This window comes from Aspergillus nidulans, chromosome IV, assembly GCF_000011425.1.
Source record: "Aspergillus nidulans FGSC A4 chromosome IV".
NCBI lineage: Eukaryota > Fungi > Ascomycota > Eurotiomycetes > Eurotiales > Aspergillaceae > Aspergillus > Aspergillus nidulans.
In genome coordinates, this window is record NC_066260.1 from 453025 (window position 1) to 467694 (window position 14670).

General features: G+C 47.9%; 4 protein-coding genes across 4 annotated transcripts, besides 2 other annotated features; all 4 read right to left on the reverse strand.

Moving 5' to 3' along the window:
• Positions 1-6702: part of a sequence feature (contig 1.126 481..40772(-1)) that runs on past the window's edge.
• ANIA_07276 (uncharacterized protein) lies at positions 1727-2635 on the reverse strand (the record flags this gene model as incomplete). Its single annotated transcript, XM_675453.1, has 2 exons — positions 1727-1854; positions 2062-2635. 2 exons carry the CDS (start codon positions 2633-2635, stop codon positions 1727-1729), a joined length of 702 nt encoding a protein of 233 aa, XP_680545.1.
• Positions 3844-5355, reverse strand: ANIA_07275 (putative xylosidase/glycosyl hydrolase; the record flags this gene model as incomplete). Its single annotated transcript, XM_675452.1, has 1 exon — positions 3844-5355. The coding sequence occupies one exon, from the start codon at positions 5353-5355 to the stop codon at positions 3844-3846; it is 1512 nt and encodes a 503-aa protein (XP_680544.1).
• Positions 6703-14670: part of a sequence feature (contig 1.125 1312..32723(-1)) that runs on past the window's edge.
• ANIA_10919 (glycoside hydrolase family 43 protein) lies at positions 6753-7958 on the reverse strand (the record flags this gene model as incomplete). Its single annotated transcript, XM_050611888.1, has 2 exons — positions 6753-7319; positions 7377-7958. Coding segments are annotated over 2 exons (1149 nt in total), but the record flags the coding sequence as incomplete, so codon positions are not given.
• Positions 11762-13367, reverse strand: ANIA_07274 (FAD-binding oxidoreductase; the record flags this gene model as incomplete). The annotated part of the gene is made up of 3 exons (XM_675451.2): positions 11762-12008; positions 12086-12456; positions 12531-13367. 3 exons carry the CDS (start codon positions 13365-13367, stop codon positions 11762-11764), a joined length of 1455 nt encoding a protein of 484 aa, XP_680543.2.

The window sequence follows — 14670 nt, forward strand, 5'->3', positions numbered from 1 at the left end:
AGGTGTAGTAAGCCCAGGGGCTTGTTTGGGGGTCCTTCTTCTGTCTGATTTGGAAGCAGGGCCCCCTTCTCTAAGAGGTGATTAAGGAAGGTGTCTGCCTTGCCCTGTAGGGTAGTAACCTGTGCCCCTTGTATATTCAGGGGAGAAGCAGTAAGCTGGTCTAGATATTATATCTATTTAGCAAGTTTAAATATATCTATAGGTACTGTGGCTTGTTCAATTTGCTGCTTCTAGTATTCAGCCTTTGCCTGTATAATGGCCTTCCAGAGCTGTTTATAGTCAGGGTTTTATTGCTATCTTGTTTGGTATAGTATGTCTGTTAGTTCTGGAGTCTATCATAGGGTCCTGGGGAGTCTGCAAGTATTGTATCTTGATATACCTTGTATTGCAAGCTGGGATATCTGGACCAGTTGTTTGGCTAGTAGGTTAATTAGTAAGGTTGGGTCAGGCAGGCTTGCCAGGGCTCTGGCTTTCTCCCAGTTGGTAGATCTAAGCTTGTATATAGGCAGGGGCTCTTCTTGTTCCAGTATTATTCTAATTGTTGCATGGTTACTTGGAGTCTTTAGATGGTCTTCTACTAGGGCCCTTAGTAGTAGGTTAGAGAAGACAAGGTCTAGGGTGTTTGGTCCACAGGTGGGGGTGCCTGGCTCGAGGCGAAGTTCCAGCTCATAGGCATCAAGCCAGTCTAATAATCCTGTTATGCCAGGTGTGACAGTATAAGACTCAGTATCTAGCTGCCAGAATAGGTGCTGGGTATTGAAGTCTCCTGCTAGGATGGTGTTCTCTGGGGGTGTATATCCTAGGAGTATGGAAAGTATAAAAAGTATTGAGCCAGCACCAGCAGGGGCAACTAGGTTATTAGGGGGGCGGTAGATATTAATAATAGTAAGGCCTGCTGTATAGATTATGGTGATGTCTGGTAAGATTAGTTCTAGGAGGGAATAGGCTGGGAGATCCCTTTATACATATATTAGAGTCCTGGGTCTGGCAGTCCATCGGGTCGGGGGACTAAATAGCTGATATTGTGGGTAGGTCTTGGTTAGGTGCTTTGCTGTATTTGTCCAAGGTTCTTGGATAAGAATAATATCTGCTTCAAAGGAGAGTAGCACGTCATATACAGCACCCCCCCTTCCTATATTAGCTTATAGTATTTTCATAGTTCAGGGGAGGTCAGGGTTTGGTTTAAGAGCTCCTGGGTGAGCTGTCTTGTAGGCTGGTTTGTAGTATAGGTATTATCTGTTTATTATTTAGAGCTTTCTTCTGCTTTCTTCTGCTCCTGTTAGAAGACAAGCTGGCCTGCCTTGCAGATAGCAGCTAGAGCATCTTTTGAGAGGCAGGTAATAGTGTTCCTCTGGATATAGAGTCTGGCTGGGCATTTTTAGAAGTCTACTGCATGCAGGCCGCAGCAGTTAATATACTGCATATAGCAGTTATATTCCTGTTTTGAGGATCTGTAGGAGATATAGTATTTGCTGGAGCAGCAGGCTTGTATATCATGGAAGCAGTGGCATCAGGTGCATTGCAAAGGCCTTTGCTTGGGGCAGGTGGGCCTTGATAGGCCAGACAGGCCAAAGAGTTGCAAGGGGTGTTGTAGCCTTTTTGGAAAGGCTATGACTGCTGTAATAGAGTCCCTCTCTACTAGGTACTTTGAGAGTTTGGCTATAAGTAGTTTAATACCAGTAATGTGCTCTGCTTCATTGCTGATATCTGTAATTATAGTATCTATCTATCTATCCAGGGACCAGAGTTGTTTCGGGATCCAGGGGATGATAACCTGGTAATACTCTGTTAGTATTTCAAAGTATCCATCCCCAGCTAGGCTTGCAGCCTTCTCTGACAGTAAAAAGACCTTGCCTTGTTTAGTTGTAGTAATTACATATCCTATTAATATTACTTGTACCTGTGCAATCCTGTCCAGAACTTTCCCTGCAAGGGTAACCCAGATGCCATGTAGTCCAATAGCCCAGAGGCTAGAGGAGGCCAGGAGGCAGAGGAAGATGTGGTGGTCAGTCTTGTTTGGCTACTTCAGCTTTTGTTGTGCTGGTTGCTTGGCTTGCATACAGTGTTCTGGGGCAATAGTTTGCCAGTTCCCCTGACCAGCTCTTGGGGCTGTCAGGGATGCCCAGGTTGTAGGCTGCGAGGTTTGCCTCTTCAGGGGGCCTTCACAAGCTTCAGGAGTGGGAGGTTGGTTTGGCTGTTCTATCTGCCTGGATGGCTGTGGGGGTGCAGCTGCTGTCATCAGAGGAATCAGCTGAGGGGAGTCCTGTTTTGCTAGGGAAACAAATCTGGCTGCAAGCCCCCGGGCCAGGTCTCTTGGGCGGCCCTGTAGAGAGGAGACAGTTAGATCTAGAGCTTTAGCAAGAGAGGTCATTGCTAGTTTCCAATCATTAAGAAGGACTAGCTGGTCATCTGCTACCATGCTGACCTGCTCGCAGATTGATGGGGCTTGCGGCAAATGGGATACAGGGACCGGAGCTGCAGTGGGAGTCTTCTGTGGGGAGAATAAGGCCCTTCTCTTCAGGGAGTTCCGGGGTAGGGGGGTCGGGGTGGTAGGTCCTGAGGGGGGTTCAGAGTTTTCACCCAGGAGCGGAGTCCCCGGACGGGCTCCGCCTGGGGGGGAGTCATCCACCTCCATGGGGTGGAGGGAATGATCGATGAGCAAAGCGTAAGAGATCAGTTATTAGAGCAGTAGGGGGCCCTGTTCTCCCCTCGTCGTGGTTTTGTGAATGCGCCCGTCCGCGTTACGTGGGAATTGGGGAATTGAGGGATTGGGGTCACGTGTCACAGGGCCAGGTCGTCGCCAGCTGACTCGCCCGTGACAGCCGGGCCTACAATGGTTGACCCCGGTGATTTGTTAGTACGTACGGTGGGCCTGAATCTCGATTCGATCTTCAAGCTCTGCCAGTTCTAATGCTGACAACTATTCCTAAAGGAGCTATTAATTAGTATTGCCTCCCTCTGCCTCGCTAGAACGCGTGGCATCTTCCCTGCATGGATTCAACATAATATCTTTCAAGTTCCCTGGTACTGCATCCCGTGAAGCCAGTAACCTCTCGAAAAGATCACAGGGTATATGTTCAATTTTGGACTGTTCTGGACCCCTGTCCCTCGTCTAGTTCCACTAGTGTCTATTGAATTGTGACTTAGTTTAAAGGCTGGTCATGGTAGATAATTAGTTCCACGATCATTCATCTCACTTATAGTAGCTTGATCTTGATGACCTGGTGTATTTATCATACATTAGTCAAAGCCAAATAACAAGCCATAATATGTCAATCGTACCTCGTATCATAGGCCTAATTGAGGAAAGTATCTCTCAATAGTGTTATTACCCTGTTCTTATTCCCAGAAAAGGCATGGTCCTACAAAAGAGTCAAGAAATGAGGCCAACTTCATGTAGACACGTTTGTATAATTATAGTACTTTTGCGTGGAGTGGGGATATCACCTTAACATAGTTAGCAATGTTTGGGGAGTAAAAAGATGTATATATGTGAATGATACTTCCTTTACCCGCTAAACTAATAGTGATTATTATGAATCTCAAGCTAAAAGCTTAAGAAGTGCACCAGGCAGTCTTACTATATCCCTACTCTAATCTTATGAGATTTAGACATGTTAGACATAATATATGAATAGGACAAGTTTACAATTTTTTCAACCAGTTTAGAGACTACTTTTATGACGCTGCTGCCTATCTAACAATCCCTGGTCCTAGGCCGCTAGCCGATACCTAAACTACAATCCGCAGGACAGCAACATGACCGATGCTACCAATGCGTTTTATAGCAGGATCATTGTTACAACGCGAGTACTAAACTCGAGCACAGTTCGAAGACAGCAACTACACAGACAAAGCAAACGATTTTAGCACCACACTTCCTCCAAGCTCAGTAGTCGCATGATTGAAGATTCCGAAGCGGTAGCCCATGAAGAACTCCCAATTATTATTCAAGGTGTATGAACCACCAAGGTCTGTGAAGGTTGTACCGTCGCCACTAAATGAGAACTGGCCGCTGCCTGCACCGGGCGATATATCCGCTTCGACGCGGAGCCATACTTCGCTGTTCGAGTATTCAGCCGTGGCAACTTCAGTCCCGGTGGAAACCGTGTTCCATTCAGAGTCCATCTCCAGCCCCGTTGTGACCGCGATGCGCGTTGTACTTCCGTCATTGACGACTCCAATCCAGGCGGAATGATGACGAAGCAATGCGAGGCCGGCTCGGTCACCACTGGCCATGGAGCTAATATTGAGGTGGATGGTAGCCGTAGATTTAGGACCGAGGATTCGATGAGTCAATGTATTCTTCGCCGCGTAGAGGTCATTTGTGAGCGAAGCGGTGGTGAGAGTCACGCCTTCTCCGATGGACCATTTCGCATTATCCGGGTTATGATTCCATTCCCACTGCGGCGAGAGTTTCTCAACGGTAAAAGTATCAGTGTAGGGCTCGAATGATGAAACAGGGGTTGACGGGGGATTAATAGCAGGTGCGTCATATGTCACGCTCCAGGCACCATCCACCAATTCCACATACGGCCATCCGTCGCTGTTCCATATGATTGGAGCCAGAACAGGGATGCGCCCGCCGGGGTAGACGTCAACGAAAGCCATGTAGTACCAGTCCCCGTTCGGGGTGTCGACGATGCCGCCCTGATGGGGGTACCCCCCTCCATCAACAGGCGTTCCAGCATTAGATATCAGCAAGCGACGCTCGTAGGGGCCGAGGGGCCCGGAGTTAGACATAAGAACATGCTCCTCATTCGCGGGGTGTGTTGTGAATATGTAGAATTTTCCATCCCGCTCGTAGAACCGAGAGCCCTCCAGGTAGCCAGCATCGTCACTGGGGAAAACCAATTGGTTGCTAACTTCACCCAAGCCGTCTTCTGAGAGTTCGGCAACTGAAATTCCATTGTTGCCATACGCAACATACATCTTGTCATCGCTGGTAATCAGCAAACCGCAATCGTAGTAACAGGTGTTGATGGTTGATGCTTTTGTCCAGGGGCCTCCGACATCAGGGGCGGTGTAAATATACGTGGTACCATCAATGCAGCCCATCCAGTAAAAGGTAGATGTGCTTGGTCTATACTGCAATGTTGAAGCCCAAGTACCCTTAATATAGGCTTGCTGGCCATCGTCAAGGTAGTAGTTCGGTCCGAATGTTAATTCTGGGATCGAGTGTCCAGCAAACTCCCAGTTCAATAGATCGTAAGAGCGAAGAATCGGGGCGCCCGGGGAATAATGCATATTGGAAGCGGAATAGTAGAATGTGTCATTGACGCGGATAATATCAATGTCCGCGAAATCCGCCCAAAAAATTGGATTCGAGATGTCGGCAACAGCTGGGAGAGCCATGCTCAATATTGTCTCCCAAAAGAGAAGGTCGATTCGCATAATATCCAGAAGGTACACTAAGGGGTTGCAGCTCGGCAGGAAGGGTTTTCAGCTGCAAACCAGAGTAGTTTGCTTCGTTGATTTGGGCAGATGTGTTCTGTATAGCTGCTTGGCGATGGTGCCTTATATGATTGTCTGTCAGTACAACTGTCATTTAATGTAGTATTGTGTGCATTTAGCCTCTGGTTAAATATCTACCTTTCTACCGCTCCGTTTACCACACTGTCTCAACCCGTTGATCACTATTAAGAGCAAGCGGGGTCAGCGAGAACCGGGGTTATAATCGGGGCTGTGGAGGCGTGAAGGACGTTTCAGGTGTGAAGTGGATCCGAGTTCATTCTGTAGAGAGACCCCTCGCAATGCTGGTCAGCTGCGGAAGGACCCCGTGAAGAGCTTTGGCTGTTAGTGCATCTCGGTTAATATCTTGTATTTACTAGTAGGCCGATCTATACTGAAAACATAACTCAGGTTGGCAATTCTTGGTTAAGACGAGGCAGATGGCTATTATGATCTCCATCCTTCGTGTTTACAAGATCTAAGCAAGGCATTCCCGACGACAAAGAAGAGATATCAGGAGTAATCATTGCGTTGTAATAACCGAGGCGCGTTCGTTTAATATGTTGGGAAGGCTAAAAGGGATGAGACAGCCCCTGTCGAAATCCCACCCTACATCTACCCCAACTCCAATGCATGTCCGGGGCCCCGACTTCTGATAGGGCTGAGCTGGCTTAGTTTGTCTCACCATACTTGGCTCGGAACAATGAGAGTTAATGGGACACCATTCTCTTAAACCCTTCCCATTAATTTTTTTTCCGTGTCATTTGGTAATTGCGTAGTTCACTAGGGTTCAGAGAGCCCGGCAGTAAGTGTAGCGCATTATCCTGAAATATCTCCCTGAACTAATGAACAAGTGCAATCATTCAACTATGATTTGGACTATACCATTCATGCTAACCTTTCTCGATTATGGTAGCTGTCTTCAAATAACGAGAACACTTGGAATTATGGACTAGGTTTATGTCAAGCTAATTGCAATGCGTTGTGAATTCGTTTCCATTCAGCGTGCAACAGGTTTGTATCAAAGCATGATAAACAGACGTGCGGCTTTATTTTGAATCTCTGCAGCCATTAAGTCCATAGTATGCTTAGTACTTATAAAGATCTGTTTCTCCCTCAGCTGCTGCCGCAGTCGTAGATGGTCATCTGCTAAACTGCCACCAATCGAAATTGAACAGATACCCGGTAGTGTCGCCGGTGAAAACAAGGAACAGATCGTGAGTAGATGTACTGTTACTAACTGGGCAATCCACATTTTCCCACACCTGCCAGCCTCCAGTCGGATGATCAGAACAGATACCGACGACTGGTCCATCCTTGCTGTCCAGGTGCAGCTCGAGATTTCCACCATTGCCTGCAGATGCAACTCGAGCAGTGAAACTAGAGGCGCCTTCATCAAAGGCAACGCCTGCCACCTTAATATAGTCCCCGTTGTCAATATTGGCGACATTAAAGCCACCCTCACTGCAGGCTTCCACCTCGATACCATCAGACCACGCAATCGTTTCGGCTTCCTGGCGGCGATATGGGTCGAGGGTTCCGATTTGTGCCGGACCAGCAGTTGTCATGCTCAACTCGGGAATGGTACCGTCGGCATTGTAAGTGAATTCTTCGACAGCCACAGATCTTGTGAAGCCGCTGCCGCCGGGAAGAGCCCCGTTGTGGTAGAAGAAGTATGATCGTCCCTCATAGTCGATGATCCCCGGGTGATTGGTGAAGCTCGCACCCTGTGACTGCATGATGATACCCCGATATGTCCAGGGGCCAGTAGGACTAGAGCCCGTAGAGTATCGAATATTCTCAGAGCAACATGTAGCTGCATAAATCATATAGTAGATATCCTCCCGCTTATAGAGCCAGGGCCCCTCCTCAAATGCGGTTTCTCTGTCGGAAGACGCGTCGTCTCGGCTGCCGAATCCTTCTACGGTGAGCTCGACCTGGCTGATGTTCCCGCTGTAGGAGATCATATCCTCGTTCAGCTCCACATACCACAGACCAGGATTACCCCAATACAGGTAGGCTTGACCATCATCGTCGATATAGACCGTAGGGTCGATTTCGCCGTTTTCGACTAGAGGATGGCCCAGTGCATCAGTGTATGGGCCAGTGATGCTATCACTGATACCAACCCCGATAGCCATGGCACCAGTTGTGCTATGATGCACTGGTGCATAGAAGTAAAACTTGTCATCGCGAGCAACAACCTGTCCGGCCCATGCATCGTTGTCTGCCCAGGAAAACGTTGTTAGGTCCATCGGCGAACCGTGGTGTTGCCAGTTCACCATATCTGCCGACGAGAAAAGACGCCAGTCGCGCATAGTATACCAGGTCGAACTATCTTCATCATGTCCAGTAAAAACATAGACGCGGCCATCGTGAACTAGAGGTGCCGGGTCTGCAGTATAGATGTCCTGGACAATTGGATTGTCGGCTCTGGCAAACCCCACACAAGTAATGAGTCTTAAAAGCAAAAGGGATTGGCTCAAGGCCACGCTGCCGAGTGCCATTAGGATATTCTTTCAAGTTGAGTTTGTGAACTTTTTAACAAGATAGCATGAATGACTTTAAAGTCTGAAATCGTGTTACCTCGGTGAGTTTAAGTATGGTAGCAAAGAAGGGTTCCAGTTGGAATTTAACCTGGTATCCTAGAAAGTACTTTTGCCCGTCTAATCTTTTTTCACACCGAAGACTGACTTATTCTTATGTATTAGGCTAAAATGGAAAGGCTATAGGTACAGGGCTCCTTGTAACTTTTACAGGATTGGCCAAACCTAGGTAGGGTTTCCCAGGACGCCAAGTAGTGAATACAGCTATGTTTAGCGGAGATTGGCGCGTGGTAGAAGGTAACAATGGCTGACGAACCCCACACCTTGGCGCTGTCGGGATTTTCCACTTCCTAACAGGGTCCAGGCAGTCTCTCTGGAAGCCGGCCGCGGGATTACAATCAACTAGGTAATATTTCAATCAGCCCAACGAGTCTGTCGTAGCTATAGAGGCGGCCTTTTCAGCTGAGGTAGGAGTACCACCGGCCAACTCGCATATAGCAAGTCACAAATGCAATGTAGGATGGATATATAGGGTTAGATCTCGCTTAAATAGAGATAAAAGAACCGACGTCTTGAGAGAACGCGCACCGCAGGGATCTACTATTAAGTCCTTAATTAAGGATCTTGTTCATCTCGTCACCTCTAATTTGTACGGAAACCCTCCGACCAGATGCCGAACGTTAGGGGGCAGCTCCACGCCCCGTATTCTGCAGGAACTGTTCGAGTCTGAAGACAGGGTGAGAGTTACGTCAAAATGCGGAGTAACGTTTACACTATCTTCAGAGGGGCTATAGTCCGGCGGACAGGTATTTTCGGCTAATAGGTGAATTTCCCTGGCCTATTCCTCTAAGTGCAGTCAATCTTCAAGTATGCAGACGTCATTCCTTCTAATTCACAAACCATGGCATCTTCAGAAAGGAAGAACTAGGTGGTTGCATTTTCTCAGCCAAACTATTCTTACAAGCTGTACTAGGGTTATCAAACGAGACCGGCTCCCATTCAACTTCCTTTCTTTCAATCATTGAATCATTTACAACTACAATTTTGGCGACAAGGCAGTTCTTCAAGGGGAGATGGCCCCTATACGACATACCCATGCTTCTTCTTAGTGTCAGCTGAGCTGTCCAATGCGCGCTTCTATCGATTGATAAGAACCCTAACTGCGGCGCTGGTGAATTCCGGAGCCGGAGGACAGCATAAAGGAATTTACTCGTCTTATCTTGAGGTGGTCCATACATATACTGTCAAAAAACAAAAAGGCACTTGATGATCGTTCAAGAAAACGGGTCATAGGCCGGTATTTCCACTCAGGGTTGCCAACGCCCTTGGCGGTTCGTGCATTATAGGCAATACGAGAAAGGGTAACCCCATTGCCGACACGCGAATAGCGGTTTAACCTGGACTAACGAATTGGATCACGACAACCTTACTCGCTCCAATTCTGAACAGACAATAACCATCGGTTTTAAGCAACCTGCAAACCCTTTACCAGGGACGAGACCAGCACGCGGAAGGCAGCTATAATATCCTGCTCTGAAGGCGGTTGTGCTCACGGTGACGAGATACAGTGGTAAGTTAATAAGAAAAGAAGCTGCTAAGTAAAACCGTGAAGATTGCGAGATGATGACTACGGAGGAATTATGCTCGAGTGCCTTTTAGACCTAAGGAGATGTACTGCAGCGGAGTAAGATGAAATACTCCGGGGTAATCACTCTCTGATGTCAAATTTGAACCTAAAAGCGCTCACATAACTTCTGCGTGATAATTGTTACCTTGCTACTTCGCCAGTCCCAAGGCCACATGGTCACCACACTGCCCATGAAGGTATACCGTCAGAGACTGTATATCTACTAGGTGGTTAGACTCCAACTAGAAGATAAGTATCCGCTTTAGATGCTGCCTCAAATACCGAATTGTATTATCTGCTCTCACCTCTCGATAACCTGTGTACTAGCCAGTATGACCAGTAAACACGTGCCTCATCTCCTTCAGATGATTATAAGATCGCCCTAGAACCAAGGTCAATCCTGATTTGCTGATCATCCATGCCAACGCAGCATGAAGCTGGCAAAGCTATCCCTGCTGCAGGTTGCTCGCCGGGAGACAGGAGCCATACTTTTTGACTGTCTAAAAATTCGCCTTGGTTGAAACCTCTAGAAGGGCCGCTTTTCAAGTTTCGCTGATCCACGCCAGCTCTTTAGCGTCGATTGATAAACCTTGAGAACCAGATAAGGTTGGGCCTTCTGATTAAGCTTGCTTACGTGGGACTTAGGATCCGAACCCTCAGCCCTTGATGTTTGCTTGTGAACACTCCCCGGCCATGCCTTAGTCTCCTATACAATCTTCTTTACAAGTAATTGCTCGTACAGTATTTGCATGTACGAAGAATAGCGATAACATAAGCTCGTATTCAAACTACGCCATATAAAACCTATGTACAAGTTAGTGATCCTCATGACCACTGGAGTCTGCTGATTTAGCAGGAGTATAGTGGGGATCTCACGACTTCTATTACTATCAACGGGATTCCTGCTCTGACGTGCCTCGTATAGTTGCAATGTTTCTGGATAAAGGTCTTGAGCTCAGCAGAACCATGTAATGGATCTGATAAGTATGGCGGTAAGTGAAGTAGTACGTAATATGACGCTCTTTGCTGCACATTTGCTCAATGAATTTGGAGAAGTATCTCGTCTACCATGAGTTCTGCCCTATCCCCACTAACCACACCAAATTACGCAGACCGTTATGGGCATGCACGCGCGACCCATGTTCAGATCATAACCTTTAATAAGTGGGCAACTCACGTCAGAAACTGTATTGTAGTAAGTATCAATATTTAGCATGGCTAGGTCCTAATTCTAACTGCATGTTTCTCGGTTTGAAGTGCCATTTGCGGCGCGATCTTAAGAGCAATAGAACTACTAGAAAGCTGCAATTTGAAATAAGGTTCTGCAGACTTCGAACCTTTCGGCCTAACTGACGAGTATTCTGCGGGGCTGAAAAAAAGAAAGAAACCGAGCTTCAACTAACAGTGGAGTAGGGATACGTAGTTGACGGTAAGCTTAGGATGATTACGTTCTGAATTAAGCGGCTTAAGCCCTGACCTGAAAAACGCCGAAGTTATTCGCTAAAGCAAACACTCTAACCTGTGCGTTTGAGTATAGCGATAGTCTTTTTAGGGTTACGGCATAAGCCATGGGCAAACTACTACCGTCAATATTGTACCGCCATCGAGCCAATGAGGGAGCTCAAAAGTCTTACTCATATCTGTCCGCGACGACATAAATAGTTAGTACGCGCCATGGGGTGGCCTGCCGTAACGGTTATGGTCTCGTCCATTTTAAGCGGCTTCATATGTAAGCCAGAGGCCCTGCTTAACACCTCCGAATCAGGGATTTAACTCTCTGACTTGTTAACCCCATCGCTGTTCATTTTCGACGTCTAGAGCAAATAGGTCAGTCTATATATTTATCATTGGGATTTATCCTACAGTCATTATCGTTTTCTGGGTGAGAATGTGGGGGTATGTGGAGGTATATAGACACCAACATATAACTCCAACATCAGCTACAACGCTCCGTCTACTGTAAGAGGGCAAACTCAACCATCAGAGCGTGAGGAGGGCATAGCAAAGTTATCCGTCCAATTTACCCAGAAAAGCGCAAACGACAATCGAGTGAGTATTGACCGTCCCTGGAATTGCTTGATTGCGGTACCTAGTTTACACTACACAACAAACATCGCACTAAGACATCAGAGCTGAGTCATGGCAGCACCGGATTAAAATTATTAAAAGCCCCATCCGGATCCCACTTACTCTTCAACGCCCTAAGCTGCTTCAGATTTGCAGAGCCATACCACGCCCCAGGTCCTTCGTCGCCCTGTGCAAAGTTTGTGTAAGCGTGGAGCCTGTCGTAGCCACTCGTGGCTTGGAATCTCGCGCGGACGTTGCGCATCCATGCGTTTATGGTTGAATCAAGTGACGGGCTGCTGTAGTAGTTGCCGAAGAGGCTGAATAGGAACCAGGTCAGTCATTCTGAGCTAAGGTGGTTGAGACGAGAGACAATCGGAGAAGTGGAGGATCATACAGATGGGTAATGGCGTGACGATGCGGAAACACCGTCTCCTCATCAGAAACCAGTCTCATAACGCGAATGGGAGACCTCGCGATGATCCAGTCCCCTTCGTAACGTTCTTCCCTTACCCAAAGGGCATACAACTCATTGTAATAAGCCGTGAAGGCGTCCACGTCTGTCCGCTTGAGGGCGATGGTGTATTCGTTCAAATATTGCCCCGGCGTGCAAAGTCTTTGGTTCGTGCTATGGACGGTGTCGTAAATCTGCGTCCATGGTAAAGTCGTCGATTGGACAGAGGTGGGTCCGATGTCTATAAAAGGTTGCAGGAAACGCTCGGCTTCGGCCGGTGGACCGTGATACTCTGATTCGGCAACGATGAAAGCCTATATATGCGGTGGGCAATTGTTAGGAATTGCTAGTGGACTTGAATTAAAGAAATTTGGAGTGCTTAGTGTACCTCTCTTGTCGTCGCATTTACTACCGCAGCAAGATTGAAGGATAGTTCGTCTGGAATATTTTCATCGTAAGACTGAAGTGCTTCCCATACAGACCGATTCTGCTCTGGTGAGTATGTGAACATGGTCAGTGCGACAATGCCACCATTGACTGCATCATGAAGCTGAAAAGTCGCAGAGATAACAATTCCAAAGCTAGCACCAGCGCCGCGAATCGCCCAGAAAAGATCTTGGTTTTCAGTCCTAGAAGCAACGACAATGTCACCTGTGGCGGTGATCAGACGAACGGACAGCAGGGCATCAAGCCCCAGGCCGTAAATGCCTTGCCCTATCCCGGTTCCACCCCCTAGCGTTGCGCCGACTGCCCCAATGCAGGGGGTGTTGCCCAGCCCCATCATCTTCCCCGTGTTAAACATGGGCTCGTAGATATCAGAGTACCTCGTTCCACCACCGAGAGTTATCTGACCTGTTTCCTTGTTTAGTTTGACGGTGTTGAACCGGGTCAGTTCAATCGTGATACCGCTAAACTGTCCCAGGGTTGTCGTGAGGCCATGCCCGCCTCCTGTGGCAAGGAACGGGATATCATGCTCTACCGAGGTGCGCACGATATGCTGAATGTCGGCCTCAGTAGCTGGGACGATAGCGCCGTAGTAGATTGGCGGCCTGTACTGGGTCCATCGTGGCGTGATATTCATGAAACCAGGCTCAGATGCATCCAATATTTGCGCACTGTCTGAGAGACCTGAACCATAGAGGGCAGTGAGATTGAGCGCCTCCACCGGGCTAATTGTACCGCGCATGGCCGACAGAGTAAGCCAAGAATAAACTGAATGCCGCATAGTGGGAACGTCCGACTTGAGTTGGTGGTTGGAGTAACAATGTGTTACTTCGAGCCGTTTCGCGCGCCTGGGGTATTTATCTTAACAGGAAATGATGGATAAAATATATGAGACGGATCCAGACTCAGAGTCAGGGCCAGCGATATCGACCTATTTCCTATTCTTATATACGCCTCTTCAGCAATACTGCCGAACACAGACAGACTGGTGAATGGCGACTCAGTAGGCATTTTCCATCCGACGAATCCGATAGGCTTCCACTCTCCGAGTGCCGAGAAGAGGCGGCCAGAGTCATGTTATTGCGGCCAGAGGACGGTCACGTTGACGCTGTAAGATAAGGGCGGGAACTGCCGCGTGAACCATGATGATCGGCCCGCGTTGGGTTGCAATGCTGTGAGCCGCTTGGACATGACTGGTTGACTTCACTGATAGAGCAGAGAACGATGGAGATCAAGCGCCCACCAAAGCAACAGGTAGTCATCCATATGTTACCTGTCACAGCCAATTACCTTCTTGGTGCATCAGTGCTGTATCAGAAGTGGCTTCTCATTGGCCTAGCTAGCCGGGGTGTCTTGGAGGGTAGATCGGTGACGCCCGCAAAACCAGCACTCTAGGCTGTATCAGATCAGATTGTCTGCTCATCCAACACATTAGCTCTTCCCGATAAGCAATGTTTCACCAAATTTGTGATTGAAAGTCACATTACCGAGCAGAGAGCTCGATAGAGGGCCACCAGAATCGTCACAAATGACTAGCGTACCAGGCGTACTTTGAGCCTAGTCCAGGCAATATAAACCTGAAATTATTAGAATCTCATTGATGATCCAATTAGGTATGATCGGAATGCGATGGGTATATTGCTCCAGGTGTTGCACAGCGTTATCGCGTGACATTTAACGCCTGGGCCAGGATTATACTTCGAAATTTCCGCTCATGGTAAGGTCCAGGGACGGAGACGGGAATCGGATCCCGTCCAAGGACTGCTCAGAAACGCACCACGGAGACGGTGCTGTCAGCGCTGCCTGGGTGAGTGATTTAGCAAAATGCAGTGGACATTTCGGAGAAGTACACAATGACAGAGGATAGATACAGGAGCACGAGGTTTGAGTTGATGCCATAGTGGTATCATTATCAGGAACCTAGCGCAATACGAGTCCCATCCCAAGGGCTAATACACAAGGAAGCAGGTCATCGAGGTTCGGGTGAATTTGGAGGGTAAACTTGGGCTTGTCTCTGCTTTCCACGATTGCCTGCGTTCATCAGCTTATCAACCTATGCTCTTATGATTGTCACCTCCTTGCGC